Source organism: Bipolaris oryzae (genome assembly GCF_000523455.1).
Source record: "Bipolaris oryzae ATCC 44560 unplaced genomic scaffold scaffold_305, whole genome shotgun sequence".
Lineage (NCBI taxonomy): Eukaryota > Fungi > Ascomycota > Dothideomycetes > Pleosporales > Pleosporaceae > Bipolaris > Bipolaris oryzae.
In genome coordinates, this window is record NW_006911581.1 from 1 (window position 1) to 16,229 (window position 16,229).

General features: G+C 49.2%; 5 protein-coding genes across 5 annotated transcripts; 4 read left to right on the forward strand and 1 right to left on the reverse strand.

Moving 5' to 3' along the window:
• Positions 1–1,162: 1,162 nt before the first annotated feature.
• Positions 1,163–2,342, forward strand: COCMIDRAFT_110176 (uncharacterized protein; the record flags this gene model as incomplete). Its single annotated transcript, XM_007695373.1, has 3 exons — positions 1,163–1,589; positions 1,640–1,981; positions 2,035–2,342. The coding sequence occupies 3 exons, from the start codon at positions 1,163–1,165 to the stop codon at positions 2,340–2,342; spliced, it is 1,077 nt and encodes a 358-aa protein (XP_007693563.1).
• A 2,316-nt stretch (positions 2,343–4,658) lies between these two features.
• COCMIDRAFT_110165 (uncharacterized protein) lies at positions 4,659–5,414 on the forward strand (the record flags this gene model as incomplete). Its single annotated transcript, XM_007695374.1, has 1 exon — positions 4,659–5,414. The coding sequence occupies one exon, from the start codon at positions 4,659–4,661 to the stop codon at positions 5,412–5,414; it is 756 nt and encodes a 251-aa protein (XP_007693564.1).
• Positions 5,415–10,432: 5,018 nt separating this feature from the next.
• On the forward strand, positions 10,433–12,170 carry COCMIDRAFT_110169 (uncharacterized protein; the record flags this gene model as incomplete). Its single annotated transcript, XM_007695375.1, has 5 exons — positions 10,433–10,630; positions 10,681–10,933; positions 10,988–11,134; positions 11,188–11,326; positions 11,384–12,170. 5 exons carry the CDS (start codon positions 10,433–10,435, stop codon positions 12,168–12,170), a joined length of 1,524 nt encoding a protein of 507 aa, XP_007693565.1.
• Positions 12,171–12,611: 441 nt separating this feature from the next.
• Positions 12,612–13,980, reverse strand: COCMIDRAFT_110173 (uncharacterized protein; the record flags this gene model as incomplete). Its single annotated transcript, XM_007695376.1, has 7 exons — positions 12,612–12,816; positions 12,899–13,117; positions 13,183–13,355; positions 13,419–13,569; positions 13,621–13,640; positions 13,694–13,780; positions 13,828–13,980. The coding sequence occupies 7 exons, from the start codon at positions 13,978–13,980 to the stop codon at positions 12,612–12,614; spliced, it is 1,008 nt and encodes a 335-aa protein (XP_007693566.1).
• Positions 13,981–15,127: 1,147 nt separating this feature from the next.
• Positions 15,128–15,854, forward strand: COCMIDRAFT_110177 (uncharacterized protein; the record flags this gene model as incomplete). The annotated part of the gene is made up of 2 exons (XM_007695377.1): positions 15,128–15,742; positions 15,789–15,854. The coding sequence occupies 2 exons, from the start codon at positions 15,128–15,130 to the stop codon at positions 15,852–15,854; spliced, it is 681 nt and encodes a 226-aa protein (XP_007693567.1).
• Between the last annotated feature and the right edge of the window lie 375 nt (positions 15,855–16,229).

The window sequence follows — 16,229 nt, forward strand, 5'->3', positions numbered from 1 at the left end:
AGCTCGCTTAAATCACGGACTTCTTCCTAAAACTTGGGAGCTGATTGGCCGATTGCGGCACACAGGGATTTGCGCCACGGAGGGATGGACGTTAGTTAGTTATTAGTCGACTGCCCCGCGTGCGGCCAAGCTAGCCACGGACCAATCGGGCCCGGTTCCTAGCCATCGGTACTTGTCTTGACCATAGACACCCTACATGCCCACAGCACATGGCATGTACACTCTTGTATCCTACGCATACTGTACGCACATCCAGCTGCGGCTTCCCTTCCCATTTGCTCTCAGCTCTGCACACAAGGCCCGCTGCACACGGCCTTCGGGATTGATGCAGGGCGCCAGTCATGGCACCCTACACCTACATGGCCGGTGTGCATGCACAGCTGTAGTCGCAGAGCCGGCGCATAGCGTTGCGGCCAAATTCCGCCCAACAATCCCAAAAGAAACACAACCCGAGCGGCTGGCATACTTGGGTGTGTACGTGTAGAGTAGTGTATGCGTAGGTGCACTTGATTGCCGGCCCGTACCATTCGGAAGTCCGTATCTAGTGCTAGTATCAATTCCACCGGATACCGACTTGGTCCTACGGGTCGAGCCTGCCATTTGCATCCTTGACCGTGGCAATTACGTCACCGCCAGCCCTACCCTAAAGCGACGACCATCTTCCCCTTCAACTTTGCCCATTTCCATGTCTGCTTTTTTTCACATCCAACACTCCTAGACATTGCGAGTACCTACCCTCTCATCTTCGCCATGCCTGCCAAACCGAGTCACGCCAGTGCATCGCAAACACCTTGGCTTCCACATCCCGCATCATCCGTGCCTTGAAATCTTGAAATGCTAAGCACTTCTTCTCTGCAGTTCCGCCTGATGAAGATCGATAGAGCCCATGTACATGCTGCACAAGAACGCTGCATCAAAGTGATACAGACCCTTCACCTGAACGGTGAGCGCTCGTAAAGGCAAAGCCGAGGTCTCGTCTCGACGCACACGTCAGAGTCGGCCGAATCAAGTTCAACATTCGCGTGTTACCTTACCCCCCCTCTTGATGCAGCCGGATCCGCACCACTCTTGTTATCTGAGAGTGAGTGCCAATGTTCGCCACTATATATCCACATAGGGGCCCATAGCCAAACCTGACCCATCATCTTCATGCTCTACAGCCATGGCGGCAGCACTGCAAAACTTGATCAACCTTGTTGCGACATCTGCCACGCGCGTTGCGCTCAATCCCATCGTGACCACCGCTCTTTTATGGATACTAACAAAGGGCCCTCTGCAACTCCGTCGCCAGCTTGCCAATAGGGTCCCGGCTCTTCGAGATCCAACACAATATGCGCAGATCCTCAAGGCATTGAAAGTGTGTCTTGCGTTAGGAACAGCAGGGGTTCTGAACAAACAACTGAACCGCCTAGCTCTAAATGCTGGAAGACTCCGAAGTGACAAGGCAAGATGGAACTGGAATCGCGAGGTTGCTGTCGTTACTGGAGGATGCTCTGGAATCGGGGAGCTTGTGGTTAAGAAATTGATCAGCAAGGATATACGCGTGGCTATCCTGGACATCCGCCAACTACCCCCAAGTCTGCAGAGCGGTAAGTCTTACCCTTGCACTACCACGTATCTCACATGCTAATCGTACTAGTTGCAAACGTCACATTCTTTGCTTGCGACATTACAAATCCAAATGCCGTCTACTCGACTGCAGAAAAAATCAAAGCAACTCTAGGCGCGCCTACGATTCTGGTTAATAACGCAGGCATTTTCGTGCCCCATACCATCTTGAACACCTCTGATGATCATCTCCGGAGGATCTTCGATGTCAATGTACTCAGCAACTGGTATACTACCAAGGCGTTCCTACCTGATATGCTCCAGCATAACAAGGGCCACATTGTGACAGTTGCGAGTGCGGCGAGCTTTGTCGGCATCGCCGGTATGGCCGATTACACAGCGACCAAGGCAGCGATTTTAAGCTTCCACGAATGTTCGTCATTCGTCCTTGTTCTTCTATACTACAAAAAACTGACTTGTGGGTAGCGCTCAACCAAGAACTCAGGCATCAGTACAATAGCCCGAATGTGCTTACCACATCCATTCACCCCAATTGGGTGCGCACGCCTCTGATTGCATCCGTCGAGGACGAGCTCAAGAAGCGCGGCGCCTCTATAATCGAGCCGACTGTTGTTGCAGATTCAATCGTCAAGAGCATCACGAGCTGTAGTGGTGGACAGGTCATGTTGCCAAGTGATATAAGTAAAATAACTTACGTCAGAGGGTTGCCGAATTGGCTACAAGAGAGCCTCAGGGATAGTGTTAGCAAGTTGATTAACAATGGCCTGCAGTAATCAAGGGTATTATATATGTTCCAGCGGGGGCGTTTTGCACACACACACTATGCATGGGTCGGTAGGGTATGATACGACCGCCATAGTTACCACTCTAGGGACAAGACATGTAGCTTTCGGCGGCACTCGTGCGGCGAGACCCTTGTGCGGTGACACGGACACGACTTGCCGATACTGGGATGCCGCTTTCAGTAGGTTTGAGGGAAAAGCGTCGAATACTGCATGCAACGTGCCGTGTACGCATGAGGTGTGTGTGGGTGCTTGCCCTACTTCTGCCGTGCTGCGGTACCATTCACACGCCTACTCCTTAGTGGCTCGGTGGATCGCGCAACAAAACACCGAGACAGACGCGTCGCGTTCTCCGCCCACAAGTCACTTTTGCTTCCACATTGAGCCAACAAAGTCTCAACCGCCATTTCCCAGTCGCATTGATTTACCGCCATGGCAGAGGCACAGGATGACGTCCACATGGACACGCAAGACCTTGAGGACCAGACGCCCCCCTCGGACGTTTTCATGGCACCGTCAATTTCCAAGCCGCAGCTTTTGGGTGGCCGGTCTTACTCACACTTCTCACCCATCCCCAAGCAAATTGCAGATGACATGGCACGAGAGGTTGTCTTGGGTGTCGACGAAGCAGGAAGAGGCCCCGTATTAGGTACCGCTACTACTCCGCTCGTCTAAGATGATGACTGTAACTAACACAATCTAGGCCCTATGGTATACGCCCTCTTCTACTTACCAATCGAACTGCACCACTCCCTCCTCGCTGAAACCCACCACTTTGATGACTCCAAGGTCCTCAAGGCCGATGTCCGGTCCGATCTCATGCGCACGCTCTGCACCCAAGGCACCGATCTCTACGAAGCCGGCGGGTGGGCAACGCGGCTGCTGTCTGCGCAAGATATCTCTGCGCACATGCTGCAGCCATCCGTGTACAACTTGAACGCCCAAGCTATGGATGCGACCATTGATTTGATCAAAGAGGTCCTCGCCAAGGGGGTCAACGTCAAGGAGATATACATTGATACAATTGGCAAGCCCGAAATCTACCAGAAGAAGTTGGAGAGAATATGGCCAACTATTAGCATCACAGTCGCAAAGAAAGCCGACAGTCTGTATCCAGTCGTGAGCGCAGCCTCGGTCTGCGCCAAGGTTACGCGCGACGCTGCACTAGACGTGTGCTACGAGCCCTACCATAGCCGCACCGATCCGGAAGCCGAAGATGGGGCACAAGTTCAAGTCGCATGGGGATCAGGGTATCCATCTGACGCGCGCACCTCAGCATGGATGAAGCAGAACATGGATCCCCTCTTTGGCTGGGGTAACGAGACTCGCTTTTCCTGGGGCACAGCCAAGGAAATGCTCGAGGGGAAAAAGGCCGACGTCAGCATCGACTGGCCGGCGGAAGATGATGGCAACGACATGCGGATGACGGACTTCTTCAACGGAAAAAACGAGGCAATCGGTGATGAACTTGTAGACTGGTTTGGAAAGCGGGTGACGGAAGAGATGGAAGTGTTTTGATTGCCTTGAGCTAACGCAAGGCATCCTTGCGCAGACACCATTGCTAGCGAAAGCCGGCGAAGCACACGACACTTGTTGAACACGACCATGGAAATTTCTTTCTCGGACACATCTTGACTCGGTGCGTAAGGCTGGTCTACACCTATCGTCTGGGTAGAATACCCGGGCGTCTTGGTCGGTCCGTTGGGAGATTTGCACAGGCCACCAACAAGATGGGTTGTCCAACGTCACATGCTCACATGCCCATCGTCAGAACCAGTCAACCCACGATGACGAGTCCAAGCGCAGCCCGCGCCCTTGAAGTAAAGCCGCATTTGCTGACAAGGGAGGCCCTTTGTGGCGCTTATGTCAACAATCCGATGTGAGCCAAACCAAATAGTGCGCCTGAGCACACACCCCTTGTTGGGACCATTTCCGTATCTGCATGTGCTTTATGTCTATGCGTCTCATTCTGCACAGAGTCCAGGCGTGCATGTACAAGTGTTGACGCTGGCTTTATAGCAGCCACTGGACCGGATGCAGTAAAAACCTAGTCATACATAAACGCTCTTCACTCCACGTTTGGGTCTCATAACGTCGCTACGAATAAATAAGAGGCAGCCGCCATTTTCGCACCTTCCCCCCTACCTTGCACAAAACCTAGTGACGCCGCGATTAGATTTTAACGACTACGCCACATTTTTTTTACAGTATCACCGTCAAAATATTGCCATGAAATGGTGCAGGAGAGCTCCCGAAAATCACACCTCCTGGATCCATACGAGTGCGACAGATGAGCAGCATACGAAAATGTCTCGATCAAGGAGCAACGAGCCCACACCCTGCCACCGCACACAGCATGATAGCGCGGCGATGCAAATTTGCGAAGGCGGACGAAGAGGTGGTGTTGCTGCACGGGGAGAAGGCAGCGATTCGACCATGCCCAGCAAACGAGACAGCAACATCCCGGCGCATCAATGTTTCCTACTCTCCGAAGATGAAGACAGCGACTGGGATCCGTATCCCCCTTCACCACCGCTCTCTCCCAAAACAGTTGTCATCGAGCCACGATCACGCTACAGCCAGCGCACAAGCACATTGCACCAATATGGGTCAGCGAAACGGCGGCCGGGCTGGAAACCGAGTCTCAAGGAAGAATTACTACGGAGGACATCGATGGATGCCGCCATGGGCCACACTGAACCACGAGCCAGCACACAGACGGGTCGTAGCAGAAGCAAGACGACAAGACTGGACTACACGGCCGAGGAAGGCATAGAGATTCCGCAACCACGACGAAGACGCGGATCAACACTGCTGCATCCTTCCTCCCCAATCATCGGGTCGGCGATATTACACACAGACGCTCCACCAACACAAACGGACACCCCATCGCTACCACCACAGCCCTACCCTTGTTTCGAGAACCGCCCAAAAACTCTTCTACGCAAGGGCTCCTCGCTACTCCACCCATCTCCACCCCTAAGCGACGCAGAATCGGAAGCCAGCATGCGAATCGCACAGCTTAAGACAGTCTTGTCGTTTCCGCCGAGAAAGCAGTGGTGATTATGAGATATGATGTAGTTGTTGTGGCTTTTTTTTGTTTTTTTGCTCTTTATTCACACCATCATCGCTTTTTTTATTGATGATGGGTATGCGAGCGAGCGAGCTATGATATATAGATGCAAGCTGTTATGATAACCCTTTTATGCTACTACTGGACACCTTTGTGTATACTGTATTGTGAATGTTGATTTTTTTTTCTTTGTAGATGACTATTTCGATGTTTGTGTATATAAAGTATCAACCTATTACATACCCACATTGCAACATCCTTCTTCGGTTCTTCGTAGGCTGTGATCAACGTTTTGCTAAGCCATTTTTATTATCATCTTTTGCAAAATAAAAAGCCCATGTTAATGAGTAATATCTACATAAATTCTTCCCACCTCGACCCGAACACCCCGTCTGAGTAGCGCCACTCACAATACTAGCTTCAACCATCCACTAAGACACCGCATCACCCAAATCAAAAAAAAACATCTACACTTTATCCCGCTGAAATATTTACTAGCCCATCCCCCTTTTCCCCCCTTCGGTACTTACCCTTCCTCCCCCCATTTCCCTCCTCCCACAGTCCGCGGAGTTACTCGCAGGCGTCAGGGATGTCACAAATGACCCATTGTACATTGTTGGAAATCCGTGCACTCCCCTCCCCCCATATCACGAGTTGGTCTGCTATGTTAGCTTGAGCGGAAGTTACGGTGTGTGTGTGTGTGTGTGTGATTAAATTATTCGAATTCGGTCGGTGAGATTTGCAAGTAGCTGTATTGTTGACTTACGGGGGGTTTTTTTTGCTTCAGTGCGTAGCGGGGTACTTAGTAGTATTGGAAGATTTTGGGCGAGCAAGAAAAGAAAATGGGTGGGAGGGCTGGCTTTCTTGTTTTGATGGTGACCCCGCGGAGGGGAGGGATTTAGTTGTTTTCCCATGCAAAAAAAAATCGACCTCTCATTTTTGGGATTTTTTTTTGAAGTGGTTAGGATTTGGGGGGGGGGGGTTGCCTGCGCCATGTAGTCAAGGTGTGTGGATGTCGGAGATGGTGAAAAAGATGGCGGGGATTGTCTCCGACGCGTGCAGGACACGACAAGTACACAACGATGCTTACAGAGTTTGAGGTTTTCGTCTTTTTCAATCATCCTTCGGCAATGCTGGTTACAGACGAGGTCGTTTCTGTGAGATATAACTCGCTGAGAATGTACTGCATGCAGACGAATTCTCAGCCCAGCTTTACACTTCTTTAAACACTACTCAGCGCTACTATCTCTTGAACTCTCTATGCACCATATATTGATCAAGTGCCAGTCAAAGTCATAAACTCCTTGCTGACAGGTTTCGATCATTTTCCGCGTTCCTTTCATTTACATACTCCTAAGTGTGCGGCAAGATAGTACACTGAAGGATGTTATTCAAGCATTCATTCAGCATTGTATTAGGTGAATCTCATAGTCTTACTATAGCATACGTAGTGTTTGTAAGACCCGCACTAAGCTATATTAACGTACCAGTGAGTGGCTAGGGCAGTTCCTTATATAGCTGGAGAGGCTCCACTTCTCCAAAAAAAACACCACCCCCCACACAACAGCAAGTACTCAAAAAGTGCAAAAAGATTCGATTGCATCGGCCGGGAATCGAACCCGGGGCTAGCCGACGTTGTCCAGCTGGAGCTTTTGAAGATCCAGAGTGGATGGCAACGGCTAATTTTACCACTAAACCACCGATGCTGAAAACATAGAAGCTATGTGACCTAACCAGGGGTCGAACCTGGAATCTCTTGATTTCGGATGTGAATCGTAGTCAAGCGCCTTGCCATTGGGCCATTAGGCCAAGTGATTGCTTAGTAATTTGATGGAAGACTTTGAATTTGCAGTGAATACAACTACAGAGTGCATGGGAAACACGGTTGGAAGCGAGAAGCCTTGAAAACATAATCTTTGGAAGAGGTAATTGTAGCGGGGTACCCGTTTGAAAAAAAATGTAATGTCCTACTGTGGGTAGGGAGGAGCCGAAACTTTCCGAAATCCGAAATTTCACTAGGCTAACGCGTAGTGGAGCATCCTTAAAATTTCTACTTTCTTTGTCTTTGTCCTTTCCACAAGAAACATAGTTTCCATAAGGACTCTCTTGTTGTGTGAACGTTATCTAGGATAAGTGATGGTTTTGTTTTCTCAAACACGCTGCACGAACGATTGATCTAGGTAACTATGTTTATCCGCAGCTGTGAGATATGTCTCGTATCAACCATATTGGAACAGTAGTCGCAATGATAGTCGTGCGATCGGCCTTAGTAAATCTTTGTAGGCTTATATTAAACAATGTGGTGCACACCGATTAATTCCATTGTTATCCAGTTGAAGGTCCGGTGTTCTAGGTGAAAGCCGCGGAGAGAAGAGTTGATATTTGAATGAAACGTCTCATCATACAATCCAGGGCTTGAATCTACCCAATTGGAGTAACGATAGCCGCGCCTTTGCCGTTACTATTGAATGAGACATAGGTTGAGAAAGCGGGGTTGGTACTGGCTCAGCAGAATGGTAATTTCCAATCATGTTAGGCCCATTGCAGGTAGGGTCAGGTACACTTGCCCGGCACTGTACGTAAGGATCAACCTTCTTTCCAAAGATGGTTCTGTTTCATGAATGTCTCCGAGGAATTCTCTTTACCAATTTAGTAGCAACAACACTTTGGTTCGAAATAAATTCAATGGTTTCAAGATTGTTAAATGACGAACGGCACTGTGCACTTCCCGAACTCTCTGTCCACCAAGGCACCCGTTCCAGGTGATGACGTATGTACTAAACAAGAGAGCATTTACATTCTAGATAGGATAATCGACAGCAGTGAGTGCTATTTCGGCTGCCACGACCATTCGTATTATCTTGGAGACTCTGGCCCTGATATGAATTTGCAATCGTCGGCACCCGATAAAACTAGGCCTCTTGGAATTCTGGGCCATGCATTTCATGCTTCATAACCACCATGGCTCTTAGCCCAGATCATTTCCGTGTGTTTGTCATACAGCAGGTGCATGAAGAACAAGCCTGGCAACTCAGACGAAGATGCCTGAAGCCTTGCATAAGTAGCGCGATTTGCAGTGCAGCGACCCGTACCATTCGTCGTCGCTACCATCTTTTGCATACGCGACACTAAAATCCAAGCGACTTACCGTGGCCCAGTCGGACCACCAAAGGAAGATCAGAACCCAAGAGGGATGGCCGCGAAGGATTAGGCGTGCATGTCGCCACTACAGGGCAGCTTGCTGCAATATCAAGGATGACGGTAGCCGGCGCCATGTTCTGCGGTAAGTATGTACGCATCTTCCGGCAAGTTTAAGGTACCGCGACTGAAAAGAAAACATGGCACTTACTCAAAAATATCCCGACTGACTCGACAGTTCCCGTCTTTGTGAGACATTCGAGAGCTGTTCCAGCACGCCACCCGGCTCGTGTTCTCAATACTTCAAAATTGTCCGCATGGCTTGTGTGACAATATCGTTTCTCCACAGTCCCACAAAGGTAGTCATTTCCACAGATAGCCATGTCAGCCGCCTTCTGTTACTCAAGGGGTCGAATGGAGGATTTTGTATTCGGGGTTCTGATATCCGGCTCTACCAAGAGAAATCCGCCGCGGCAGCTATGGGAATAACATAGGGTTTCGGGATCATCCTATGCTACCAAGTAATTAGTCCCATAGACTACATCGTTGTTGAAGTGAGGTGGTTCGAGAGCACGCGTTGTTGAGCCGACGTACGTACGTACGTAGCGTGCCAAGAGGAGTCTTTGAAGGCTTCCCCACCGCCATATTCTCAATCTGTCAAAGGAAAAGCGTAAGCCACGATGCCCATATATCGACTTCCCCGCGGCCGATGGCAAAACTAGTTCAGATGGATCGAGATACGTGACAGGTACTGACAAGTTTGCACATTGCTTTTTCCAGAAGCGTGTTTCATCACAGCGCGCTATTTTGCGAGCGTCAATTCCTACCTTGTCCGACTGCCGACACATACCAGACGACAACGGCCGAACTGCAACAAACGTATCATGGGTGCTTGAAAGGAACCGGAAACTTCCTCCGGGTCTCTTACGTTCTGCATATCATCATGATGTTGGGAATTCGGAAGGATACCTGTTCGTTAGCCTGCTGATCACAAGGAAAAGCAAAGCGTTGCTCGACCACCTTTCCAGGGGGGAAATGAGCCACCCTCCGCGTATGCTCGAGATACACAAACCTATCTGTTCTTTTTCAATTGTCCTTTTGGGCGCATCCTGTGATACTCCTGGATCAAGCCCCCAAGCCACCATCTGTATCGATGGAAAAGTGTGGGGTGGCAAATGCATAAGCACGCCTGTTAACGAGACGAAAGCTTCCGCCGTGTTTATGGCGCATTGATGTGGCTATCATCCTGATCAGAATCTATGGTATCGCGGGGACGGACTTGGAGAAGCGGACCTGCAGTAGTGTGTCGAAAAAAGCACATGGCTTGTCTTGGTTCGGAAAAAGCTACCTACATGGTGCCGGGATCAAGACGAGCCCTGTAGAAAAGCACGCAACTACTAAAAGTATGGGGATACTCCGTGGCCAATCTCATGCCAGCATTCAGCACCACCGGTGCCATGTTGATGTGGCTCTTTGGGACGCTAACGACCCCGTAGACCAGGGACAAGTCCTATACGCCCAAAGCTAGCATCCAGCTCCCCCACTCGCGTACCTTACATGCAGACGCCGAGCACTTGTATGGCCCGCACCGTGCATATACTGCCCCTGGTTCATTCTAGGGACGCCGATGAGGAGCTGTGAACCATGCGTAACTACTCAGTATTACTGGGGGGTTTAAACGCCATGTTGTATCCGTCTTATGAGATACCCTCCTCTAGATACCCTGATCCCTCCACTCCAACTCCACATCCACACACTCCTTTCTTCTCTTCAAAAATTCGTTTCGACATTCCTCCTCTTCTGAAGCCTCTTTGGTCAAGCTGCATAACCTCAAGCAAACGTCAGTACACCACTACATTCTCATCACACCATGGGTGGGGATGCAAGTGCAGTCTCTTCTTCAGTACTGCCTCATGCTTCACTCGCCCATGACCAGGGACCTCTCCACCTTGCTATCGTTGTCACACTAGTCTTGATAGCGCTCGTCATATACTCGTTAAGGGTGTTTACACGCGCAAGGCTACTTCATTCATTTGGCTTTGATGATGGACTTATGTTTCTGGCTGCGGTATGTTAAGACCAACGAAATAAACGCCACGCAACTGACATTCTCGGCAGCTGTGCGCAGTAGGCGTTTTTATTACGTTTACTGGATTAGTAGAGCTAGGTCTCGGACGAGAAGATCGAGACACTGCGTCTCCAGTCGAGAGCGAACGGTTGGGTCCATGGATCTGGGCACTAAACTCAGTCTATATCTTTGGGCTTGGGTTGGTAAAGCTGTCGGCTGCTTTCACGCTCTTGCCTGTATCCAACTCTAGATTCCACGCCTATATATACATTTGCCGCGGAGTGTTAATCATCGGAATCATGTGTAAGCTTACGCAGTAAGAAACGAGAGGGAGAGGCGCCAAGCTAACGTGAACAGTCTTGACATTTTGGCATACGCTCGAATGGTTCGTCTCAATTCTCATTCATTGCATGCCTCTTGTCGCAGCTTGGGACTTCTCATATAGCGGGAACGCAAAATGCATGTCGCCAATCGAATCTCAGCATTGGGCTATGGCAAACTATAGTGAGTGAGGTGCTCTTTTACCCTTGCGAAGCTATACTGACACTTCAAATCAGTAACCAATGCAACTACCAGTCTCTTGTTGGTTGTACTTGCGGTCCCTACCATTATCGGCTCATCTTTTAAAACCGGCATCAAAGTATACCTCGCACTAGTAACGGTGTTAGCGCTTTTGTACGTCCACGTTTTTTCGCTGTATGTTCAGTCTGGCTAATATCTCTACGGCGCATCCGCTATTGCTATAATACGAAGTCGAATGGTCATCCTTTACTGGGCCGAAGTAGGGGATCGAGGCAGATACGATTTGTCCTTCATGACCTGGGGCACTGTCGAACTCACGACAGCTATGATAGCCGTGAATCTTGGTACTTTGATACCTCTTGGTGGAGCCATCAAAACACCAACAACCGAGCCTCCGACTCGGCGCCCTCTACCCAAAATCTCCGGTCCAGTAGCGGGAAGTGCTGTCCACGTATCCCATGGCGATGTCGACTCCATCTTCAATGCCGAGCCCAGCACTTTCTCCGAATCAAAACAGCGCAACAGTCGATACTCTGGGCAAACAATTATGTATCGCCCCAACACTGCATACTTTCCCGCAAGTTACACTCACCCCGGTCTCACGCGCTTCCACGACGACGAATCGAATCTAGATTTCGACATCGAAACCCCCTCCACCCGGTCGACGCGCAAACTGAGGAAACCATTTCCGCCTTCGCGCTTTTCTGGATCGACAACGTATACGGTTGACACGCGCCGAATAAGTGATTGGTCGCAACTAAGTGGATTCACATACTACTCGCATGCATCGTCGCTGGAGCTCAGTAACCCACAAGAGAGTACGAATAGGATGTCAGTTGGTCCAAAGGAGTTGGACGAATTCAATATGCATTTTGGGAGAGATTCAGGGAGTGGAAGCAGTGATGGTGATCAGAACCAAGAGATTCGTGTTGTTTCTGATGAAGAGAGAAGGAGCGGAGGGTTTCCAACTATCTTCCTGGAAGACGACGTGAGGCACGTATACAGCCACAGGTGTTAATAAGTCGAGAAAAAGAAAAAGAAGAAGGATCTGAGATATGTGCTGAATTTTCTTTAACGGCACAACCGAATCCGCAAAACACTCCATGCGATTAGCGACAGCGACCCATCACCCAAGCCTGGGTGGCCTACATGCGACAACTGTATTCCTTTGTTTTCCTTTGTCATCATCAAAATCGACACCTTCGGAACATTTTTCCTTACTTTGTGCAAAAGCGCCAACATATTAGAGCTCTACTCATTCACGCGAATATCTCCTATTACCATTCTTACCCGGCTCCCTTAGTGTAGCATTAGCCCCGAATATTTAGTATCAGAACGAATAAGAATAAGAATTTCGTTTTCTCCATTCTCTAAAATACAATCTCGCAATCATATGTACCCCGTGATCGAGAATTCAGTGAAGAAGTTGAAGCGATCAAGTCCACCGTTACTTGATGTACTACACCTGATAGCCACCGGGTAGCTCGGTAACCCATCCATCAATGTCCTCGTTGACTACGCGCGGTACGGTGCATTTGTTCATGGCAGCTGCGTCTTGTGTCTTCAGTGTGGGACAGTTGACATAGCAAGGCGAGTCAAGGGCTCGCTGTAGCGCGTCGCCTTTCCAGCCGAATATATAGTCACCGTGGTTCGCAAAGCCCGTCCTATCTCGCCACATGTATGATTAGCAAGCTGCGTTACAAACCAGTGTAAATGCTTGACTCGAGACAGGCAAGAGAAACGTACCTATCGCCGAAACTCCAGACAAACGACTGACTACCATCCTCGGGCCATTCGGCCAGATCGTTGAACGCACTCGTATCCCAGACGACTTCGTAGAAGAGCTGGCTCATCCGGACTGGATGACTAGCGGGACAGGGCCCGCCGGACTCAAAGGTTCCGTGTTCGGGATATGCCATATGTGCCATGTGGTCAGGAGAATCAAGGTTCTTGCCGTCCCAGCAGCTAATCTCGTCATTAGCAAAGACTTTGGCTTGAGAAGCATTAGAGTGGAGCAAGGGCCTCCTTACGTAGGGAAGCGAACAGCAGTCATGATGCCGGTTTTACACGGTTTATCTGGGAAATCGAGGGTTTGCGGATCGCGGTTATCGATGTGATCAAGACAGGTAAATGTCAGTTGTCTGAAGCGTTCGGCTTCTTGCTTCGAGCGTGCGTTTACATCTCCGATGAACATGCGGAAGCCCTGATGTTATCAGCCGATCGGGATGCACTTGGAAGGGGCGTGGGCCTATGGAGTTTGAAATACCGGCTGAAAGGCTTGGACCTTTGATGTTTGCTGGAAGTTATAGAGTCCATCTTGCATGTAGTATACTGTCATTCCTCCGTTGACGCCATTGAAGCCTGAGTTTGGCATTTGGGGCACGCGCTTGTATGTGCCGTTCCTGGCTTTGAAGTAGCTATGGTGTTTGCTATTAGGGGCTTTCTAGAAGTAGTACTGGAGACCTTACAGAACCGCTGTCCAGTAGTTCTGAATGGAGTTTAGTGGAAGTTTTGGGTAAGCACTTTGCAAGTTTTACTCACGGAGAAGTCCTCGCTGAATTGGCAGGACGTGCAAGTTGACTCGCCTGGCATGTCTTTCTCCGGATCCATGGTTATGTTGAAGGAATTCTGTACATGATTAGCTTTCCTGAATCACAGGTGGTGGATTTATGTACCCCTCCGAGAATCTGGTGAAGATGCGGAGAGGGAGCTTGGCCGGGCGTGACCAACGGGTCTAATCTATCAATGACTAGTTGGGCGCAAGGAAACCGTAGCAGCGCTATTGTAGGAGCAGCAAGTACAAGAGCTGTAGCGCCAAAAAGTCTCATGTTGGCCGAAGATTAAACGGTTTCTATTGGAATGTTAGAAATACACGAAGAGCAGCTCCTTGTCGCTGAAAGAAACCTTGTACTTTCCTACAAAGATTCACAAGGCTACAAGAATCAGATACAGTAACTTGAAGTGTATAGACTGCGGTTCAAAGATGCTCTGGAACTCTTATGAGCAGTACTGCGCAATATCTAGTCACAAGATGAAAATAGCCCTTGATTTCCCACGCGGAAGAGGTAATCATCATTCTAGGATGTATTGCTCCGAAGGCCCCGGTTAGCCATGTTACTCTCCACCATCTTTTCGAGCTAAGTACAATTTATGTGGCATACCAATCTACTCTGCTGGGCGTTGAGGTCTCCTGATCAGCCTCTGATAGGTAGTCAGGTCTTGAATTTCCTAACACTCCCGTTTGGTGCAATGTACTTGCGGCTGACAATCGGGAACCAGTACTGATCCATGCTGAAAAAATCCACTTTTATTGAGTGTTTCATCATATCTAGCCGTTCCTAACGATTAGCATTCATCTCGTGGTATATGTGTTGACTTTGCTTCGGCAGTTGTACTGAACATTGGAAGGGCGGAGGACGCCCCACATATATGGTATTCAATCAAAGGAGGACAAAGCCATCACTGGCTATGCCTTTACTGTATCATATTAATATTGGTGGGTGTCCAGACAAGGTTGCACAAGCCTCAATCTATCCTATTTTACCGACGCGCTAAGTTGTGGGGTCTTCTCTTGGGTGCTGTCTATCACCATTTTTGGCAGTTGCGTGTAGTTACTGTCGTATCCCAATAAGATCAGGGAGCAAACAATTTCATGATTGGAGGAATTGATGGTCCTAATTCGGGTCTGTCGGAAGTTCCAAGGGCTCGTAAACGCACACTGATACCGCCGTGGGGCTATGGCCGGTTCAATATCGAAATGGGGATAGAGGTACGGGAGGCCATGAGTAAAATATCCAGATGCATTTCCACGCCGTCTGGTGGCATTTTAACCAATGTTTGTAGACTGCAGTTCCCGGAATAAAAGATATCCTTCTAGAAGGACAGGCTTTTGCGGTACCCACAGCTTCTATCACCCATTTCGTTGTCACTTCATTGAAAGCATTTTGTTCCATCACTTATCCCTATACAACCGCCATGAAAATCACCACCATTCTCAGCGCTACGTGCTGGCTGTCATTCGTATCCGCTGCATTTGATTACAATAGAGGAGGTGCGGTACTCAAGGCTCCTGACGGCGATTCGTTCCAAACGGTTATCGGTACCTTCATCGTCCCAAACCTATCTGGCTCGAACCGATTATCGATATGGATTGGCATCGGTGATGGGCTGGAGCAGAACAATATTCTCAGTGGTGGAATTGTCTACAACAACACTCTGAAGACTTTTGCTTCGTACTTTCCGGACCCAGCAACAGATACAACTTCGGCTGTTCCAGTTGCAAACGGGGATTCCATTACTATCATGGTCAATATTACACTGACAGGTGGTGCGGTGACGATTGAGAACAAGACACAAAACAAGACGACGACGCAGAATGTCGCAGCACCGGCAGGCGTTGAAATACCCTCCTTCACTGCCCTAGCAGCTGATTGGTTCGTTCAAGGGTACCAAGTGATTCCTGGTGAACTTGTAGCAACGCCAGACTTCGGCACGGTATCTTTCACAGCCGTGAAGGCAACGACGAAGGGTGGAACAGATGTGCCAGTCTCAAGAGCTGGCCGATATGAGATCCAGGGGACTAGTGGACAGGTCAGCATCTATGTGAAGTCTTCTACACTAGCTAATTCTTGACTAGATGTATTCTCGAACGACGATCTCCGACGCAGGTATTTCGGTGCAGAGACAAAACGTTGGGAAGTAGACAAGCGTATATGTTTGCTATCAGTTACTATAAGGAGGCTTTTGGATCATGTCTTGAACGTTTTCCCTCAGCCAAATGGACATGTGGGCGTGAATGCGCCAGGGTCATGTCTTATCCTGGATAGATGTCTGGATCTATGCTAGATCGTATGCTCGTCATGGAAAATTAGTTTTGTAGCTCATCTTGAGATTATAACAGAAGATCTAAGAGAATCAAGGGTCGTTATCAGTACTAAATGTAAGAGTTGTGGGGAGAGGAGAAGATGTGATCTAAGGCTTGCTGCGGGATACCGTGCCCCACCACCTCGCGCACACCACCACCTCGCGCACGCGCGGCCTCACCAAAACAACCTCATAAATGAGGCTCTAGAGCCAC